Raw genomic sequence first — 20,338 nt, forward strand, 5'->3', positions numbered from 1 at the left:
GTTGGAAGGTTTTATTTGCGAGTTCTGTGCAGAGTCGGCCAGTCCAGAGATGTGCTGCATCCCTTGTAAGCGTCAGAGAGACTTACTGATGGCATAGTTGATGATGTACTTGGCAGGAGCTGTGTCCGTCAGCCAGGACCCTTTGACTGATTTCCCAGAACTAACAGGATCAAAATCTTTTTGTGTCAATGAATAGAATAGATACGGAGACACATTAAGGGCAGGTCTGCCAGTTAAGGGGATTCATTGTCGCACATCTGTGTATCCAGCTGTGGCCACACACTACTGTGATGTTCCAGCACCATTGGCAGGATGATCTCCTCAGACAGCTTCTAAGCGAGCTTTGACCTGGAATCAGGTTTCAACAGATGTTCTTGTAACTCTTTTTCTAGAAATTTGTCCTCTCTTTTCAATGGCTGTGGTAAGAAAGTTCCCTGTATGGGCTACAGCCAGAAGATATGCCTAGGAATCCATTGTTTAAGCCCATAGTTTAAGCTCGCTCTAGTGTGCTGGAAGCTTCACAATTGCTCTTGCCGTGACTTTGCCTTTCAGCTACCCAAGCTATTTCTGTACATTTCCCTTTTGGCCTTTTCCTGGCAATGAAAGGAAAAATGGTACCGATCAAGGGGATAATTTCTGGAATTTTTTTTCTACCTCCGCTTTCCCTTACTTCGTTTGTCTCTCAACAGTCTCAATAACTTTGTAGCAAAGACTTCAGGTGCTTCCAAGCAGAGTGCAATTGAATGGAACAAAGCTCCCCTGAGGATCAGACTGCTGCATGCCCTGGGGATGAGAGGCAGACGGGTCCTTATCCCTCAGATCTCTCCCTTGATTTGTACAAATCCAGCTTACAGCTCTGGTCAACCTATTCTGCCTCAACTGCCCTGCAGTAGTTCTGTTGATAGCAGTGGAGCTGCTCAGGAATTACACCAGCAGAAATATGAGCAGAATTTGACCTGGGGATGTTTCCTAACCAACGAGAGAACAAGGAAGAGAATTATCTTCAAATTAATGCAAACACAGGCCATTCTTCCCAGCAACGTGTTTCTATGTTTGAACATCATCCAGATGGCTCTCTATAGTCTTAGCTGCACATGTACTTGGTGGGTTTTTGTTTAATTTTCTCTTTCTAAAACGGGGCTTGGTGCAGGTTAGAGTTCTTTCAAAGGCCAGGAACAACTCCATGTGCCTTCAGCTCTTCTGCTTTAGCCATTCAATTTGTAGAGAGGTGTAATACAATACAGACTCAATGAGGTTACATTCACACCTGGCTTGACTCCACTGGTTTTTACTGGATTTACTCTAGTGACGCATATGGCCCATCTGTTCCTCCTGCACTCATCAGCGATATATCCTTCTTACCATCACACTGCTTGGTTGTATAAGGACAGCTGAAGAAACCTGGTGATTATATTTAGACCCTCCCCCTTACTTTTACCTCTTCCACAAAATGAGGCACAGCTAAGTGGTCATTTTTAAGATGTGCTTGGAAGGGTTTTGTCCTACACTTGCTGTGCACTTTTCAACAAGGTCTAGATTTTTGGATGTTTGCATTATTTATTATAAAACAGTGCAGATCCTCATCAAATTTATAGAGTTGTCACTTTGGAGCAGCTGTACAAAAATCACACATTCAAATATCTATGAGTTAGAGGAAAATTCCCTCTAGCCTTTGTTTGCAATATGTACATGAAAGACATCTGCAGAGGAGGACCCCCATGGGATTCATCCTCTTATGGCAAGAAAATTTGGGGCTAAGCAGACCTCTCTTAATTGCGTGCCTTACAGCAGTTTCTAGTGTCTAATTGGGCATCATGCTGTCTTTCCAAGGAATGACTCAGTCCTGTCCCATTAGATCTCCTCCTTCAGTATTGGTATTATTCTTATTATGACACCTCCCAGGCAAGCTTGCATCTCTGAACATGAAAATAACTCATCTTAATGAGAGTGAAGTGCATGTTGCCTAGCAACACAGCATCACAAGGGTCTTCATATGCTGAGCTAGGAAAGGCACTTCACTTAATGGGGCTGTTTTCACTGCACTGTTGTGTCTTTGAACCAAGTAGTACAGGGGGAAATATTTGTGCTCGAGAGAGGGAGGTGTGGGTAGAATGCGTCATTAGAGTGGAATCAGTGCAGAGAGACAATGTGCCTCGGGTCCCCAGGTTAGAGGGGAAAGGCATTTAGGTTCCATGACCTGGTTTCTCTTGGGAAGGAGGCAGACCATTGCCCAGGGAGAAGGGTCCCATGTTCTGTGAGAGCAGCTGCTATTCTCTGCTCTGTGTCTTGCTCACCAGCTGTCAGAATCCATGAGATCTCTCTGATGAATCAGTGCCAAACCTGACAAATCAGCTCTGACTGGTAGCATAGCATAGAGAATTGAGTGAGCGCAGATTGGAGATGGCATATGATGATACCTAATGAAAATGGAATTGATAGGTCTTGCCTTCTAGAAATCATCATGCCTGTTTTCCTTGTGTGAAAAGGCTGGCGTTTGTTCTGTTCCTGGCCCCCTGCAGAACAGAGAGGTGGCAGCAGCATTGCTAACTCACTTGGCCAGTGAAAAGCACCTCTATTGCTTTATTTCCCATTGCGGACTGCCCCAAATATTGGCAATTTTTATCCCTCATGATGATAAGCTACCTCTCTTTCTCCTTATCAGCTACCACAGTGGAGAAATACAGCATGTATAGTACTTTCCTGCAAACAATAGCTTAGTGGAATGAGGATAATTCATAACTGCTATTCATGGCTGAAGCCCACTAAGGCATAGGGATATGCTGTGACAGACAGCTCTGCCTGAACCTTAGGATTTTGACATAGGTTTTTTTCTCTTCTTGCTGTTTTGATTAGGCTCATCTCCATCTTGGTCCTGGAGAGTGCAGGCTCAGTTAGTCTCAGTCTCTTTCTATTTGCAGGACTTCTCCTATGATGACTCGAAGGTGGAGTTTAATGTTGATGCCCCGAATGGAGTGGTGATGGAAGGCTACCTCTTCAAGAGAGCTAGCAATGCTTTCAAAACATGGAATCGGTGAGTAATAACTCATATTCCATTTGGTATTCGGGCTAAGACTCTGAACACAGCTAATACTGCCTGCACAGGAACCCACTTCACTTTTAGTGAGATCTTAGCAACCGTTACCATCACTGGAAGGATTCTGAGATAAGTAGTTAAAAGTGAAATAGTTAAAATGAGGTCGGTTTGATAGTTTCTGCATACAGAGACTTTTCTTCTAGGAGCATTTTGTGGGTGGGTTGAGGGAGGTGATCCTTACTCTGTATTAAGCACTGGTGAGGCCACATCTGGAGTACTGTGTCCAGTTCTGGGCTCCCCAGCACAAGAAAGGTATGGACTTACTGGAGGGGTTCCATTGAAGGGCCACAAAGATGATTAAGGGGCTGGAACATCTCTCATATGAGGAAAGGCTGAGAGAGCTGGAACCATTCAGCCTGGAGAAGAGAAGGCTTGGGGAGGATCTTATCAATGTGTACAAATTCCTGATGGGAGGGAATGAAGAAGAGAGCCAGACTTCTCAGCAGTGCCCAGTGACAGGACAAGAGGCAATGGGCACATATTAAAAACGTGACATTTCATCTGGACACAAGAAACAGCTTTTTTGCTGTGAGGATGGTCAGGCAGTGGAGCAGCTTGCCCAGAGAGGTTGTGAAGTCTCCATCTGTGGAGATATTAAAAAACCACCTGGGCACAGTCCTGGGCAACCTGCTCTAGGTGGCCCTGCTTGAGCAGGAGGGTTGGATGAAGAGATCTCTGAAGAGATCCCTTTCAACCGAAGTGACTCTGCGATTCTGCTCAGAACCTGTCAGCTGCAAGTAAGATCAGAACCTGAAGCCACGTTAGCATAACCGCATCTGAGTAAGTCCTCCCGAGAGAATCAGTATCTCAAGAGATTGGTGTAGCCTTATCAACACATTAACCTGGCTATGTGGCGCCAAGTCAGCTCGGAGCAAAAGAGGAGTAAGCATCTGCTGCATTGCAGTGGTGTTTTAAGACCACATACATTTTCTACCAGCACGTTATAACTCATGTGCTGAGCTTGCAAAGCCACTTGCTTTGCAGGTCTTTGATATTGGTGTGTTGGAGACATGTACATTAATCAGTAAAAGAGCTAGATGCTTGTAGTTTATCTAAGTGATTATTATTTTCCTGTTCAAAAAGAGGTATGCTGCTTTCTGTGAAGCTGTATATTCCTCTTAGGCTGCATCATGGAATGAGCCAGCTCATGTTTTGCTGCATCTTAGTAAATGCCAGGAAAAAAAGGGAGTGCCTTCCACAATGGAGGAATGACCAGGTTCCATGCAGGGAAGACAGGGTGCAATGCAGCTCGAGTCTTGCCCTCGAAAGCTGTAAATTTATAACAATTAAGAGAAATACCCTAACAACACAGCAGGACATGCCATGAGTATCAAACCTGTCTATTTTGGGACAGTGAGATATGTGAGAGTGGAAATATCAGCTGTGCTGCCAGGAGCTGAGAAATGGCTTTCTCTGCACTGACCCTGCTCTTAATGATTTATAAATATTTCATCTGATAGGTCACTGGGAATGCCGGGCTCATATGCCTCCTGCACGAGTCGGGAGTCTCTGCAGCTGCCAGAGACCTTGGGAAAGTGGAAGCAAAGGTTTCATGTTCTAGCCTTGCTCGATATTTGTGTGTTTAGTTTCCCTTGAGATAGTCAATGGGTTTCATACATGGTTGTGCAAAAGGATTCGAACCCTTTCAGTGAGCTTCTAATGCATGAGATCAATGCCTTTTTGACCTACATTTCCTCCTCACATTACAGGGAAGTGATACAATATTAAGAGATCTTTTACATGGCTATGGGATACATTCAAAGTATACATCACAGCAAGGCTGAAATGCGCTGTTAGACTTTGGAATAAATAAACGCTAAATGGTTCAGTGAACAGTTTGTGATATGCACAGAAACTGCCTGTATTTGCATGGAAAAAAATACTTGAAATTGTTAGAGATCTCTGAATTGGTTAGGTAAGGGATTCCTTCTCACTGAAGCTTCCCCTAGTACTAAGGAGATTCCAGTCAAATTTAGTATAATTTTGTTACCCCTCAGGCTCTCTGGTGCCGTGACTAAGTGCACTTGGTGGAACTAAGAACCAGTGCACACTGGTGCACTAAGTTTGCACTTGGAGGAACCAGAAACCGCAACAGCAGCTACAACCCAGTGCATCACGGTGTTAGACTGCAGTGCTCGCAGGCCGTTGCTCTGGGAAGGTCTCTCAGCTGCGTTTTTATCAGCCTTTTAGGATTTCCTGCTTGGTGGTTCCTAAGCAGGGTATAACCTCGGTCCGTAGCATGGCTGCTTTCCCTGACACCGCATGTTTTTGCGGAGCAGGAGGTCGTTCCAAAGTGTGTCAGGTTAATGTCAAGACCCGTGCTTGACTCTTGTGATAGAGAGGAACGGTTCCAGGCAACTCCCTTCTCCTAGCAACTCCCTTGGCTGTGAATTCAAGGGTCGCTCCAAAGGGCACTTATCCTGGAGGGAGTGTGGCCCTCTGGGGCTTTCTGGTGTTCCTGATGTCTGAAGTAATGTTAGTGTCAAGGGCTCCAAGATTTCCCTGTCCCCCAAATCCCAGCCATCCTCCCTGTATCCTCCTACATCCCAGTCATACACAGTCTGCATCCTCCCCGCAGCCATCTCCTCAGTCCCACCCACTCTTAGCCATATCTGCCCGCATCTCAGCTGTTCACAGCTCCTGTAGCCTACTCATCACCTTCTCACTGTCACTCAGCTGTTCCCTGTTAGTGCCTCCCCCCTCCTGTGAGCGGGAGGGGGCAGGCAGAGAGAACAGCAAAATCCACAGTTTGGGATATGGGGCTAGGAGCCAGCACCGGGCAGAAATGCGTGCTCTGGGGCTGCAAGGGGCAGGAGCAGAGACCCAACCTGAGAGACAAACTTTCCACTCAGCTTTATGTGGCAGCAGAGCTCCTTGAGCATAGACTGCTGCTGTCACAGCAGCTCAGAATGAGGCAGAGCCATATCAGCTCATCAAAACGGGCTGCCACGTAGATGGGATGGCCTCCAGTTACCTGTATTTTCCCATTTCTCCACAGATATGTCAAGTCCTTTTGTTCTCTCTTATCTGTTTAATATTTCAGCAATGACAAAAGAAAGAGAATCCTGTCTCATCTCGTTTTCCCAGGGAACATAGTTCTTTTGCAAACAGAGTATGTTTTAAATGCTCTAAAGAACATCTTGCTGCAAGCCTCCAATTCTTTATGCTCAGGTATTCCAGTACCTTCTTCCTGAAGCTTAGTGATGGTCATGGCTTCCGTTGCCCTCCATGAAGATGATCAGGTTGCTAAATTTTAGGCTGTATCTTAGAATGAGGCAGTGATTTGGGGGTTTGGATTTAGCACTGAAGATTAGGACACCAGGGAATAACCTCTGCTGTCAGCATCACATGGACCTTCTGTCACTTGTGTTTTAAATGAAAGCTGCTAGCTGGTGATTTGTTGCCTCCTAAGAAGGTAGACCCCCTTCACACACACCTGCCCATACTCTAGCCATAGGAAACAGGAGCTTTGACATTGTTTGGCCTCCCATAGGCTGTAGTGGGTACAGAGAAATCAGCCTGGTGGGTAGCATGGCCTATATAAACAGCAAGATGTGCAACTCATTTGTATTATTTTTTCGAACACATTTGTAGAGCTGCCAGTTAGCAGGGTTTTCTGAGATGGATTTTTTTTTCCCACCTGGAAGTTTCTTCATGATGTCAAGGAATTTCTGGCTTGCCTTATGACAGCCTGCTTGGAGAGGCAGGAGGCACACTGCATCTGGCATGGCATGTGCAAGTAACCCAGCTTCCCCAGTAAATGTCCAGTATGCCTACTGTGCACATGTGCAAGTGTGCCCTAACCAGTGCAACATGTCCCACAGGCACTGGATTTACTACCTGCACCAGGGCCAGTGTGCCCACACAGACTTCTGCCCCAGAAATCGGGCAATAATATGGGCCTGCCCTACTGCTTTGTTTCTTCCCGTCTTTCCTTCCTTCGTGCTATACATTGACGTATCCAGAACACTTGCCTCTCTATGCCAGGAGTCATTCTCGAAGGCTGTAAATCCTTCGTTTGTTCTGCGAGGGAGGGCACTGGACAAGTGCGAGCTTTTCTTGTGACATTACTTTCCAGCTTCTTGGAATAAATTGCACTCTTTTTAAATGGAGAGATATCCTGCTTTGCCACAGAACAAACTGCCTCTCTGTAGCTCTGCTGTTGACTTGTTCTCATGTCTGTCTGTCTGTCTTCCCTCAGGAGGTGGTTCTCCATACAGAACAGTCAGCTGGTGTACCAGAAAAAGCTAAAGGTCAGTGAGGCTACCCCAGATGACACTGGCAGATGAGCCAGCTTGTCTGGTATCCTGCTTTGCTGGGCACTGCTGCACCGTGCGGGGGGAGTGGGGAGGAGAATTGGATCAGAGGGACAGCAAGCCCATTCAGGCATTATTGTGCTCCAAAGTTAGACTGTACTGAGAACTAAGTGGCAGCAGATGGTGTTTGTGGTGATCTAAATACTCCAGTTCAGCAGGGGCAGTCGGTGAAGTCCCCAGCAAGCCTGCCACTTTGTGTGCATATTGTCCCGTGTTCCGATTCTGTATAACCCCTTCCTATTGCCCTGGAGTTATCTGGTGCTGGGCTGGCTCTGCTCTTGTGGTCTCAGCGTATGCTAACCAGCAGGGTTTGGGAAGGAGTTTTCTGAGAGGCCTGGCTATGACACAGCTTCAGGGAGCCAACAAAGCCACCTGTTCTCACCCTTTCAGGATGTCCTCACGGTAGTGGTGGAAGACCTGCGGCTCTGTACTGTCAAGCCGTGTGAAGACATAGAGAGGAGGTTTTGCTTTGAGGTCGTCTCACCTACCAAGTAAGTTTGGTGGCTTCCCTAGGCCATCCTCCTGGTAGCTGGACTGTGCATGGAACTGCCAGAGGTTAGATTTGAGCAGATGCTGCCCTGGGCTATTAAATGTTGATTGGGAGATACCATTGCCTGTACTCTAGAGTCCCTGTGAAGTTTGTCAGACATCAGCATAAGTCAGATCTAGGCCACACTTACCTGATACACATATAGACAGTCAAACTGGCAATGGTCAGCTTTTCAAAACAGCTAGCAGACCTGCCTGGAGTTTTTCAAGAGGGAACACCTCTGACAGTGCAAGCTTATAGGATTAATTTTTGCCCCTTTGCCTGTCAAATCAAGGTACTGCTCCCCCACCCGCCCCCCATTGGAATGTCTATGCTGAAGATGAAATAGAACAATTTTGACCAAAACGTGCACCCTGTCCTTTTGATTTTCCAACTCATTTTCTTCCTTCACAGGAGCTGCATGCTGCAGGCTGACTCGGAGAAGCTGCGTCAGGCCTGGATTCAGGCTGTTCAAGCTAGCATTGCTTCTGCATACCGGGAGAGTCCTGACAGCTACTATATTGAAGTGAGTGAGGGGGTCATGGAAGATCCATAATTGTGTCTTAGAGGCCTGATAGTGGGCTTGTGGGCTGTGGCAGGTCCCGTGTGCGTGGGTGCACCATTTGGAAATACTCTTCTGCCCTCAAGGAAGGGAGCTGATGTCAGTGCTAACTCAAAGGCGACAGTTGGTCACCAACCAAAGCCACACTTAGAAATCTGAGCTGAGATAAAGGCAAGGCTTTAAATCAGGATTGTCCTGACATCTTCACTTTCTTGCCATCACTCTCTGGATTGATGTTCCCCTAGGAATTATGTTCCCCTGGGACAAGAGCTTGCTCCCTAGCTGGGAGAAGTGCAAGCGAGGCACCACGAGAGCAAGTAGTTTGCCAGACGATGCTCTGCGTGCTGCCCACACTCCCAGAGCAGGGATGGGGTACAGCGTTGTGTTGTGGCAATAATAGACATTAATGAGGTTTTACCTGTTCCCTTCTTGGACTAGCCCTAGTTTATTCTTCTTCAGGTAATGCTTCCTGTCAGTGCCTCTGCTATGCAAAGCTCTGGTTCGTTCCACGGTGCTCTGCAGAATCCTAGAACCCTGTTTGTTTGGTTTTTTTTTCCTGCAGAGACTGGACCGGACTGCTTCCCCATCAACTAGCAGCATTGATTCTGCTACCGACTCGCGGGAGCGCAGTGTGAAAGGAGAGAGCATCTTGCAGAGAGTGCAGAGCATCCCTGGGAACGACCAGTGCTGTGACTGTGGGCAGCCGGACCCTCGCTGGGCCAGTATCAACCTGGGCATTCTGCTGTGCATTGAGTGCTCCGGGATCCACAGGTACTGTGTGCATGTGTGCTCTGCACTGCCAGCCAGGGATTTGGATTGCAAGCTCCTGGAAAAAAGGGTGGAGCCTGAATTACAGCTGACTGTAATGTTTGTACAGATAGATTCAAAAGTAATTGCTTGCTGCGGTACCTGTGTGTGCAGGTACATCTGTGTATGCATATGCATAAAACTCTCTGCTATAGCTACATCTGTATAGATAAATACATAAGAACTGGATTGATCTTGTGCATCTTACGATGCATGAGCAGTTCTGTTTTGAGGCATGTAACCATTTCAGTTTTCTTCCTTTTGGATAAATAGGAGTCTGGGTGTTCACTGCTCCAAAGTCCGATCTCTCACACTGGATTCCTGGGAGCCAGAGTTACTGAAAGTGAGTGTTGGCTTTTAATGGCAAGAGATAGACAAATGGTGGACATGGAGGGAGTCTTACTTGGTGGCAGGCTAGACTAGAGGGAAGGTAGCTCCTCACCTGAGGATTTCATTCATTCCGTTGTATTGCAGCTGATGTGCGAGCTGGGGAACAGTACCATGAATCAGATTTATGAGGCGCAGTGTGAAGAGTTGGGACTTAAGAAACCAACAGCAGGGAGCTCCAGGTGAGTCTGAGTGCCCACACTGGTCCTCTCAGTCCTATGGAAAGCTATCCATCCACACAGTAAACCCGATACCGTAACCTCTGGAAAGTCAGATTGTGACTGGCCCTTCACTGAGGGCCCAGACTACCTCAGGCACCCCGACCTCAGCCCGCTCCCTCTGTAGCTCACCTGAGCTTGACTCTCAGCAAGGTCAGTGGGGCATTACCAGCCAGCAATCTGGTGAAACGTGCTTGGGAACCAGGGCTTGCTGGGCTTACACCTGCTCTGAGATCTTACAAATACATGTAACTGAAGCCCGTGGTGTTGCTTAGGGCTGAACATCATGTTCCACTCTCAGCTACACACTGCACTTCTTAGTTTTGCTCTGAAATGGGAGATATTTTTAGGTTTGAGAAACTCTTCCTTCTTAATACAGGCCTCAATGATTTTTAGGACTCAAAGCCAGGTTGATAAAATGACCCAGAGCAGCTTCATCTCCTTGTGGCTGTTTGCTTTACATGAATCATGTGAGCCTGTGCACAGCTTTACGCTGTTCTTCTCTTAGGCAGGACAAGGAAGCCTGGATCAAGGTGAAGTATGTAGAGAAGAAATTCCTGAAGAAGCTGCCAAATGGGGAGACTCTAACAGAGAATGAGCGGAAACCTCGACGCTGGTGTGTGAAGAAGTGCCAGAGACACAACAGCACCACAAAAGCACCCACGGCTCGTAGAAAGTACCGCCATGAAGCAGGCAATGCCTCACCAGCCATGTTGTCATCAGGTGGGAACCTCCCTTGCCCCGCTCCCCATGCAGAGCTGTGCTGGCCTGCCCGCCACTCTTTGTAGGTGTCTACACAGCTGCCCTAACAACACACATGGCCCCGTCTTTCTCTAGGACCTGCAGTCTGCCAGAGGTATAAGCAAAAATGCTGTTGCACAAACCATGTTGACACAGGTCTTTAGAGCCATTTCCTAACATTTGCCATCTGTTTAAGGAGGTTCTTGTGGCTAAAGGAGGAGATTGTTATGCTAGGGTGATCCAGCAATTTCTAAGCTTGCTTTGTGCGTTTTCTTTTGTATTCCAGCTTCCTGCTTTCTAAAAAGTTTCAAATCCTTTCATTTTTACCTGCCTGGTCTGTAAGAGAGGCCACACTTAGGAAGGGTTCTGGCTGCTCAAAATGCTCTGGGATGACTTGGTCTGCAGTGCATCCCCACCTATGGTCAGCTCTTTGTTATATTTTGATGGTGTACGTGGGCATGAGTATGGCACTGCACACATCTGGGGTACATTGGTTGGACGTGCAAGCTCAGCCCATGTAAATACAGCTGTAGAACTATGTCTCTTTTGTTCGTTTACATGCTATTAACTACGTACTTCAAAATCTCTCTGTGCAAAATAGCAGCTACGCTGGAGAGGAAGTTCCGTCGAGATTCCCTCTTCTGCCCCGATGAGCTGGACTCTCTTTTCTCCTACTTTGACACGGGTGCTGGCTCCGGCCCACGCAGTAAGTACAAAGAAAGCGTCTCTGCTTCTGGCACGCTTCACCTCCCAGCTCTTCTAGGGCATGTGCATTGCACCAGACCTAAGGCAAGGTATCGGCCTCGCTGGAGAGAGGGTAAATATTTCAGAAGAGTGATGGGGAGTTAGTTGCACAAGCTCCAGCCCATTGCTCTTTTATTGCACTTATTATTTTAATATCCTATCCAGTCAGTCCCTGGTGTTCCCATTCTGGTGGATGGGATTTTTTCCCAACATCTTTTACTTCCAGACTATACATTCCATTGGCTTTTTTCTGGTTTTAGTTTTGGCTTTTATTTTTTTCCTTTTTTAGCAAGTCTTACTGCGGACAATTTTTCTTTTTGTGTTTGTGACGATGAACTCCCCTCATATTCCGTCCACCTTCCTCTAGGTGCCAGCCACATCTCTATGCAGCATCCGCTAACAGGTGGCCCATGGAGTGGCAGTGGCATTGGTCCCGGTGGGAGCGGTACGCCGTTCCTCCTGGACGGAGGTAAGGTGACGCTCTGGCAGCTAGCAGCAAAAGAGACACCCAAATTTTACTTGTTCCAAACCAAGCTTTAGAGACAGTTATGTATTTTCTTTCAGCCAAATGATTGGAACCCATACTTCACCGGTTCCTTGTGGGAAAGACAGGCTGGCAGGCTTTCAAAAGGCAAAAAGCTTCCGAGGGTTTCCAGCAGTCAAGTTACTACATCTTAAAGCCCTCGGATGAGATACAGGATCCAGTCCTATATATGTGGGATCTCATGGCACATAGGCAGTAAGAAGCATTTACTTCAAATGCCCCACATCTGTCACAGGCTAGTCGTGTGGTCCATTGTCATACTCAGCTGAGGAGTGGTAATTTTTTAAAACTTAGTTGCTTGTTATTGTATGAACTTATGAGAAATATTTAAGGTCCTGAGTCAGCACAGCAGAAGATCACAGGCTTTCCTACAAGTATGTGTTATCTCTTGAAATCAGTGGAGAAGGTGCTTTAGTGCTTCTCTGAATCAGTGTCTTAAGGGCTATTCCAGTTTCAAGGAATTCAGCATTATTAGTCGACAGAAACAACACTTGGGAGATGCAGGACTTCAGAGTTGCTCAACAGCCTTATCTTGCTCCTGTGGAAGAAAATAGGAATTTTATCACTGATTCCATGGGAACACAACTGGGAATTTGACATATTAATATTCATGTGATATGAGCCAGATCCTCCTTTTTTGCTTTGGTGTGAATCTAGAGTAGTGCCCTGTGGCCTCACTGGAGTCACTCTTTACTTGTACTGACATAATGGAGAGCACAGTCTCACCAAGCAGTTTGTTTGCTTTCTACAAAATCAGCAATGATTTTCCTAACAGCAGATCCAAAAACAGATACGCATGATATGTGCCACTTTAAACCTTTCCTATTGTTGCTTCGTTATCTCCTTTGGCTGTTGAACAGTGCTGAAAGATGACTTGAGCCGTGATTTCAGAACCACTGATTCAGAGACTGTTCTTTATATCTGGGACCTAGCTGTAGCTGCTCTGAAGATTTCGGCAGACAGCCTTTAAGGTTTAGGTGTCTTGTTCTGCTGTGGTTTTCAAGGCTCAGATCTTTAGTTCTTGCAGGCTTTACTGCTATTACTCTCTGCAAAGACTACTCAGCTCATATTTTAGAAACACACTGTCAGCTACAACCTGGCTTGTTTTTCTTTCTAATCACAGTGGTTTGAGTGTAGGTCTTGGGGTAGATCACGGGGACTTAACCTCTTGAGCTGTGGGAGGACAGACACTCCCAGCCCTTACAGTCGTGGGGAAGTTAAAAGCAGCAAGAAGCTGAGTCCAGCCAGAGTTCCCAAGGGGGCCGGGCATCCCTCAGGACGAAGGTGACGGGCCATCCCTGTTCCCGCAGGGGCAATTCCTGCACGTGCTTCTTCCTTTCTGTCACTTTCTTGACTGCTTTTGGGTGCAAGCTGGAAAAGGTACAAAGTGGCTCTGCCGCTGACACGCTGTGTGTCCTTGGACAAGCTGCTTCATCTCTTTGTGACTCCATTTCTTGTATGTAGTCAGCTGTCTTGTAACCCTCACCAGCTAAGCAGGGAAGGTGGGAAGCACTGTGGGGAAAGGGAAGGGATGTCTGTGAAGGTGAACGAGCCAATGGACAATGCTTTAAGAGTTTGGCTTGAGATACACACTGATATTATTTGGCCCAGTCGTGGTCAATAATCTGTCACAAGAGCAATGCATTGGCAAGTGCCCCCGTGACAACTAAAAAGCTCTGTGGAGAGCACGGATAGAGTGGAAACATTATTAGTGGTAAAAAGCAGAGGGGTGTCTTTATTTGCTTATGACACTGCATAACCTGCTGCGAAGCTGTCTCTGCTGCTGCTCTGCTCCAGTCTACGTCACGGCGTCCCTCATGGATTGCAGCAAGGGTTGTCCTCAACGGTCCAAAGTGCCATGGCAATGTTGGAGCATCCCTGCATGAAGGGCAGCGCGGGGACGTGGACACCATAAGGCTTTGCAATTTTTCCTTGGGCAGTTTTATTGAGTGGGGCTAAATGGGATAGCAGTCCCCCTCTCCCTTGCAGGCAGCGCCCGGTGCAATGTGTGTGTGACTTTCTGCGCAGCCCTTTTCCCCTGTGGTCTCAGCTGTGCCTGGTACTGGAATGCCTGTGTATTAAAATGGGCTTGGTTTGTCTTCTGTTGGCCCTGCAGGTCTGAGCAGTGACAGCGGGCTTGGAGGAAGCACAGATGGCAGCACCGATATCCTGGTGTTTGGCTCCGTGGTGGACAGCGTGACAGAGGAAGGTGGGTGTCTCAAGCTGTTGATGGAAGTGTGGGGAGGCAGCTAGTGCTAAGGCAGGATGGACAGTCAGGGCTGTCTGGGGCCAAGAACGACAGGGAACGTAAGAAATTGGAAATACAAAGCTTTTGGGTCATCTCTCTCCATCCTTTTCTGCCTCTCAGAGTGCGAGGTGTCAGAGGAGTCAAGTGGTGAAGCAGAGATTGAACAAGAGGCATCAGATTTGGAAGACCTGAGGGAGCTGCATCCTGGCTTGTTGATCTACAAGGCAGCACAAGCCCGAAACCTGCCTCTCATGGCAGAAGCACTGGCACATGGTGCTGAGATCAACTGGGTGAATGATGAAGACGAAAACAAAACTCCTCTGATTCAAGCTGTGATGGGGGTACGTTGTGCTAGTGGCTGGGAGGCCACTTTGGGGAATGTAAGGTCTTGACTCTAGTTCAGAGTGCACTGACAACGGGCAACTTACAGCCTGGTACGTGTTCCGTGCATCCTCTCAGTGCTGCTGGCTGAATTTATTTAGAAATTCCCCTTTACCTTGACAGGGCTCCTTGATAGCCTGTGAATTCCTGCTGCAGAATGGGGCAGATGTTAACCAAAGAGATATCCGAGGCCGGGCACCCTTGCATCATGCCACATACCTGGGGCATACTGGGTAAGTTCTTTGCACGTTGCTGTGATGTGCTCGATCACCCCTGGACTGAGATTCAGCGTTAACACTGAGAGTCATGGGGTGAGGTGGGCAAGGGAGCTGGGTTTTGGTGAATTGGTTAGTTGTGAAACATGCCTTTTTATATCACATCAACAACTTGATTGTCTTAAGGATAATTGCCCCTGTGATGATAGATAGGGGGTAACTGGGCCCCTGTACACCCATTCCTTTCTCCATGCCACTGCAGCGTTTCCTGATTTTTCCAGACCAATATTTCACTTATATTGTGCCTGCCCGGGGAAGGACAGTGCCCTCTGCCCACTCCAGTGGGGGCTGGGGGAGCTGGAATTTCTGCTCTGATGGTCTTTTCTTTCCCTTCTGCAGTCAGGTCTGCTTGTTCCTCAAGCGAGGGGCAAATCAGCATGCGGTGGATGGCGACGGGCAGGACCCGCTCAGTATTGCTGTCCAGGCAGCCAACGCAGACATAGTTACCTTGTAAGTGCAGCCAGAACTTTCCAGTGCCAATATACAGGAACACTGCCTGTAAACAGCCATCAGGGAAGGAATAACCAAACCTCTCTCCCTTGTGCTTTCTCTGTTTCACTTTAGGCTGCGTCTGGCTCGAATGAACGAGGAAATGCGAGAAGCAGAGGGCCCCTTTGGACAACCAGGTCAATATCCCAGCAACAGCCCTACTGAGCTGCAGTACAGAAAGTGTATACAGGAGTTCATCAGCCTTAATATAGATGAGTGTTAGTGACAACTCCCCCACCTCCCCTTTGCTGTCTTGAAGTTGGGCTGAATTTCTAGAAGCCCTGAGAGCCCCCTCCTTGGTATATTGGTGTTTCTTGCAGATTGGTCTGTTTTTGATGCCTGCACATATAGGTCGAGATGCATGCAGGAAGGAAAAGGGGTCTTTCCTGTTAGCATTAAGTTCTCATGCTTGACTACTGGATGGTTGATTTTGTGTAGGAGACTCCTAGGGCATAACCACAGACCATGGCGTGTGGACTTGAGTGTGTGAAAAGTATGGGAGACGAGTTTAGCATTTAAAAAAAAAAAAAAAGAAAAAAAAAAGAAAAAGAAAAAAGAAAAAGAGAAGAAAAGGAAACCCTCTATCACCAGGAGAAACCCACCAACAATCCATCAGATGAACCTGTCTCTGCTTCAGTGTAGTTGCCATGCACTGAGTTCTCGTCTGAGCAGTTTGTTTGGAAGGGATTCTGACGTGGAGCCCTCTCTCCTGGCAGCGTGACCAGCAGCCTGCTCTCTCGTGGGACTGCTGCAGCGTCTGGGAGCTGCTGGGGCCAGTTTAGAAAACTAAGAGATGGCCTCTAAGTCAGGAGCAGGCTGTTTTGTGGGGCAGAGATATTTTGCTCCAGAAGGACAACAGAAGGGGTAGGATTGAGAGTGATGGCTACTCACCTTAATTGCTCTCAGGACTATACCAGCCACGCTCCCCTTTTTTTGCCCTTGGTGGTTAGCTGGTCAAAGCCATAGCTCGCCTGCTTCCTGGGCCAAGATGCAATCTGCACAGTGTTATGGAAGCAGCAGTGCTAATTTTTTGAGGCTGGGAGAAGCTTGTCGCTGGCGATGGGCTTTGTGTCAGGGAAGAAAAGCCACGTCCAACTCCCACTGCCTACATGGCTGGCTGCACGATGCAATTTGACTTTGGTTCAGTTTGTTTCCTGGTCACTTCAGATTTCTGACTTAGCATCTCTGTGAAGGAGACTTCTACTTGCATGTGTACCCCTCTGTGCTCTCCCCCCGCATGCTGAAGCATGTGAGTAGGGCATCTCAGCAGCTGGCCTGGGGGCTTTTGAGTTCCCCGATTCCAATGACCGGCAGAATCTTCTTTTTGTTTCTTTACTTTTTCTTGTATTATTCTTTGCTGGAGTGGGGGAATGTGTTTCAACTTAGAGCACTTTGTTGCTGTGTTTGTGGACTGTGTTATGGGGATCATGCTACAGTAGCTCTGCAGAGATGCTGCAGCCACGTAATCCTGTCTCAGGAGGGCTTACAGAGCACGCATACCACTGGCAGGTTATCCTCTGGCTGGGAATTTGGATGCCAAGCTGAGATGTGCTCCTGTAAGAGCCTCTTCGGAATGCCCTCAACTGCAACCGACATCGGAGTTTTCCAGGACTCGTGGGTGGCTGTCCCCAACGGGTATTTAGCCTGCCTGGGCACCCAGGCTGCTGGCGCTGGGGTTGGGCCGTAGTGCCTTACGGATAGTGTTGGGGTCTTGAGGGGATCAAGATCTCGCAAGGAACGCAAGAATACCAGGCAGAGTTCCCCATCCTCCTGCATTACATCAGCAGTGATTCGCAATCGTACTATTTTTCATCCAATACATGTTTGACTTCTTTTTTTGTATACTGGCTGCTGTCGTGCTGCAACCCTTAGTGGATTAAACCTTTGCAGGTTTGTTTCTATTGACGCAATTGTGTCCTCAGATACTGCAGCAACAGTGATCCAGCTCTTCACTCAAGATACTGCCCTCGGAGACTGAACCAACAGCACTCAGGGTCCACCCACGCATCTAAAAGTGGAACAACAAAGAAACTCCACTTAGACTCTAGCGGGGTGTCCTCCCAGTTCAAGGGAGAGTCCCTGCTTCCTTAGGAAAGTGCTGTCCCCTGTTTTGCTGCAGCCAGACCACAGTTTTCTGTCTGTGCAATCTGGGTATTGACGTCCATCGTCACCTTCTAGCTTTCTCGTTCCTGTTCCCTTTGGAGCTTTGGGATGCACAGTGCCAAGTGCCGAGTTCTGATCTCAGTCCCAGCTGTCTGTTGTGAATCTGAAACGGTCCTAGTGACTGTGCTGAAGCTGCTGCAGATCAATGGCTGTGCAGAATCTGGCCCCAGGGCCTTTCGTGCTTCCCTGAATAATAAACAATCTCCTTCCATCAATCTTGGAAAATAAAAATCAATGAGCTTGGCCCCATCAGCCTTTTTATCGTTGGCAATGCCTCTCCTGGCATTTTCTGCATCTCTCCACTCTTTCTGTCCCAGGAGGCGAGTGCTCTGCACGCAGCATGCTGCTGCTGAACCCGGCCTAGGTAACTCCTGGCCTGCGTGAACCTGCCAGTTCACGGCATGCTGATGGGTCGGAGGGGGAGTGCACCATGCAGACTTGCATTCTCCCTTCTTAGCTGTTCAGTGCCTGCTCTGGAACTATCCTCTAGTCTTTGGCCAGGCAATACTCCCTCTGAACACTTCTCTGAGTAGAAGCTGTGGGACGTGCCCTTAACAGTTGGCAGAGGGCAGATCACTTGGTCTGTATTCCCATTCTGTTCAGCTGTGGCACCCTCTGGAGCGACTCAGGACTGCATGTGGGGTGAAGCAGTGTGACATAAAACGCCATCATTGCTGCAGCACAGTTTCAGAGGAATGCCAGCATGTATAAATCCTTAGTTCAGAGGACAGTTTCTTTGTGAGCAGGGACCGTGTTCTGATTGTAGCTCCCACGTGGGACTCTGGAGTCACATCACGGAACAAAGAGGGCTGACTCCAGCCATACAGCGGTGTAAGAGGTCCCAAATGTAGGCAGATGTGCACTGTGCATAGCTGTTGCTGCAGTAGTGCTGCTACATTCGGTTTGCATTAATATGCCTTGGGTTAAATACCTTTCTTCCTGATGCCCCTGTGAAGGTATAGCCAGCATCGCTGCCCACGCAGCACGTCTTGTGCAGGATTACAGAAGGTTACCACTTTACGTTCCCACGGAGCTTCATCTTTCAGTCCTTTGCATTGAACTTTGTCTTCTTTCTGATAAAAGTCACCCTAAATTTAAATGGGCGTCCCCGCTGAGCAGGGTGGTGCCTTCACTCCTGTGTCCCTGCCCCATTTGACACCCCTTCCTTGCCAGCTGAGCCCGCTTACTCTGCAACTGGTGGTAGTGTTACTATCCGTCTCAGTGGGGTCAGGAGCAAATCTGTGGTCTTGCAAATCAGGTGTGAAATGCCCTGCAGACCTCGCTGCTCTGTGCGGAGCTCAGGTGGCGTTGGATGGTGGTGTCCAGCGAAATGAGTTGTGGTGCTGGGCCTGCTAGCAATACAGCAAAGCCCTCGAGCCTGTGTCTGCCTTCAGCAGGGCTGTGCCGTGCTTGTGGTTCGATCGCGCAGATCGCCCCGGGGCATCCGATCAGCGCTTGGGGTGCTCAGTACGGGAACCCATATCCAGCCAAGAGCTCGCTCTGCTTCCTGGGTTAGGAACTGAGAGATTCCCTGTAAGGAATTCTCTTCGATAATCCTGTCCCATTTTATACCGATCTGCATCAATTCAGACATTTGTCAGTGCTGATGTCCCCTCAAGTTGTGCCCTTTTTCTAGAAAAAGGCCACACTGAATCAAAGCTGGCATCTTTCAGGGTACTTCAAAGATCTTGAAAGTGAAATAGGTGTTTCGCCACTGCCATGGTCCTACTCCGTTAATGAATTTCAGCATGATCATTGTCTAGCAATGTTTTTTACATGTACAGCAACTTAAAACACCCCAGTTGGTTTTCCAGCTTTTTATGAGAAGTTAGAAATAGGACTGATCCTTTCTGTAAGCCAGTGAGAACTGGAGACATGGCTTCCACTTCGGGTCATTTTATTTCACAGTCAGCATCAGTGGCTCATGAGAACAACACAAAAATCATGTACAGCTAGGTCCATTGAAGCTCAGACTCACTGCTGAAGTACATGAAGTTAAAGCGTATGTAAATACTGATGCAAAAAGCGGTGTCTTGCAAGACAATTTATCTATTTAACATGTATTGGTACTTTATTTAGATTCAATGTATAAAGCAACTTTGTGCACTTTTCCTACATATACAGTATTGGGGGGTTTTATGTTCTTTTGTTATGGATTTTGTGCTGTCTTTTTTAATCAGTGAAATTGTTAAGTATTTAATTTATTATTGATGTGCCCAGAGGACTAGTGCAATTTTTATTCAATACAGTTTGTCTGTATTTAATGTCAGGATTCTTTTGTAGCATTGTTAGGGAATATTTTTCAAAGCCTGCCTTTTTTCCCCCCACAGTTTTCCTTTCTAACCCCCCCCTTTTCTCTTCTATTTTCATTATACAGATCATGAGGCATTAAATGCCTCTGGTTTGAAATACTGTCAAACACTTTAGTACATCCCACAGTTTCTAAAACAAAAAGGTTCTCCAGGAAAAAAATGCTAAGGAGGCACTTCTCGATGTTTTCTGTGTTTATTTGATTTTTTTCGATTGGGGCGGATGCGTGTGTGCGCGCGCGTGTGCTTAGAAGTTTGGAGGGGAAAGTGGGGAAGCTGTACAGAAAGTTTGTTTTGAACAAAATAAATGGCCAACCAGGCTCCAGGGAAGACTGGATATGAACACTTTCTTTTTTTTTTCCTTCTTTGAATACAGCTGAATTTGTGTTGTATAATCTTGTTTGAAATATCTCATGCCAAAAGTACTCTCTTTTCATTCTTCCTTTCTTTTCGAAGAGCGTGTGTGTTATCTATGTGACAGTAACCTGGTTGCAACCACAGTTCACAGGAGGAGGTTTGCCTTTGTCTAGA

The 20,338-nt window shown here is 47.4% G+C and overlaps 1 protein-coding gene across 1 annotated transcript in view; it reads left to right on the top strand.

Moving 5' to 3' along the window:
• The window catches only part of ACAP3 (ArfGAP with coiled-coil, ankyrin repeat and PH domains 3), a 97,066-nt gene extending 77,005 nt beyond the window's left edge, over positions 1-20,061 (top strand). The window contains exons 10-24 of the mRNA XM_082328860.1: positions 2,892-3,031; positions 7,296-7,347; positions 7,801-7,901; positions 8,354-8,465; positions 9,064-9,272; positions 9,582-9,651; positions 9,783-9,877; positions 10,422-10,636; positions 11,256-11,360; positions 11,766-11,867; positions 14,059-14,151; positions 14,311-14,531; positions 14,695-14,804; positions 15,186-15,296; positions 15,411-20,061. Coding sequence (XP_082184986.1) covers positions 2,892-3,031; positions 7,296-7,347; positions 7,801-7,901; positions 8,354-8,465; positions 9,064-9,272; positions 9,582-9,651; positions 9,783-9,877; positions 10,422-10,636; positions 11,256-11,360; positions 11,766-11,867; positions 14,059-14,151; positions 14,311-14,531; positions 14,695-14,804; positions 15,186-15,296; positions 15,411-15,558 — 1,884 coding nt within the window. The 3' untranslated portion in view covers positions 15,559-20,061. The remainder of the gene's footprint in view (positions 1-2,891; positions 3,032-7,295; positions 7,348-7,800; positions 7,902-8,353; positions 8,466-9,063; positions 9,273-9,581; positions 9,652-9,782; positions 9,878-10,421; positions 10,637-11,255; positions 11,361-11,765; positions 11,868-14,058; positions 14,152-14,310; positions 14,532-14,694; positions 14,805-15,185; positions 15,297-15,410) is intronic.
• The last annotated feature ends 277 nt before the right edge of the window (positions 20,062-20,338 follow it).

This window comes from Platalea leucorodia (genome assembly GCF_965183815.1).
Source record: "Platalea leucorodia genome assembly, chromosome: 17".
NCBI lineage: Eukaryota > Metazoa > Chordata > Aves > Pelecaniformes > Threskiornithidae > Platalea > Platalea leucorodia.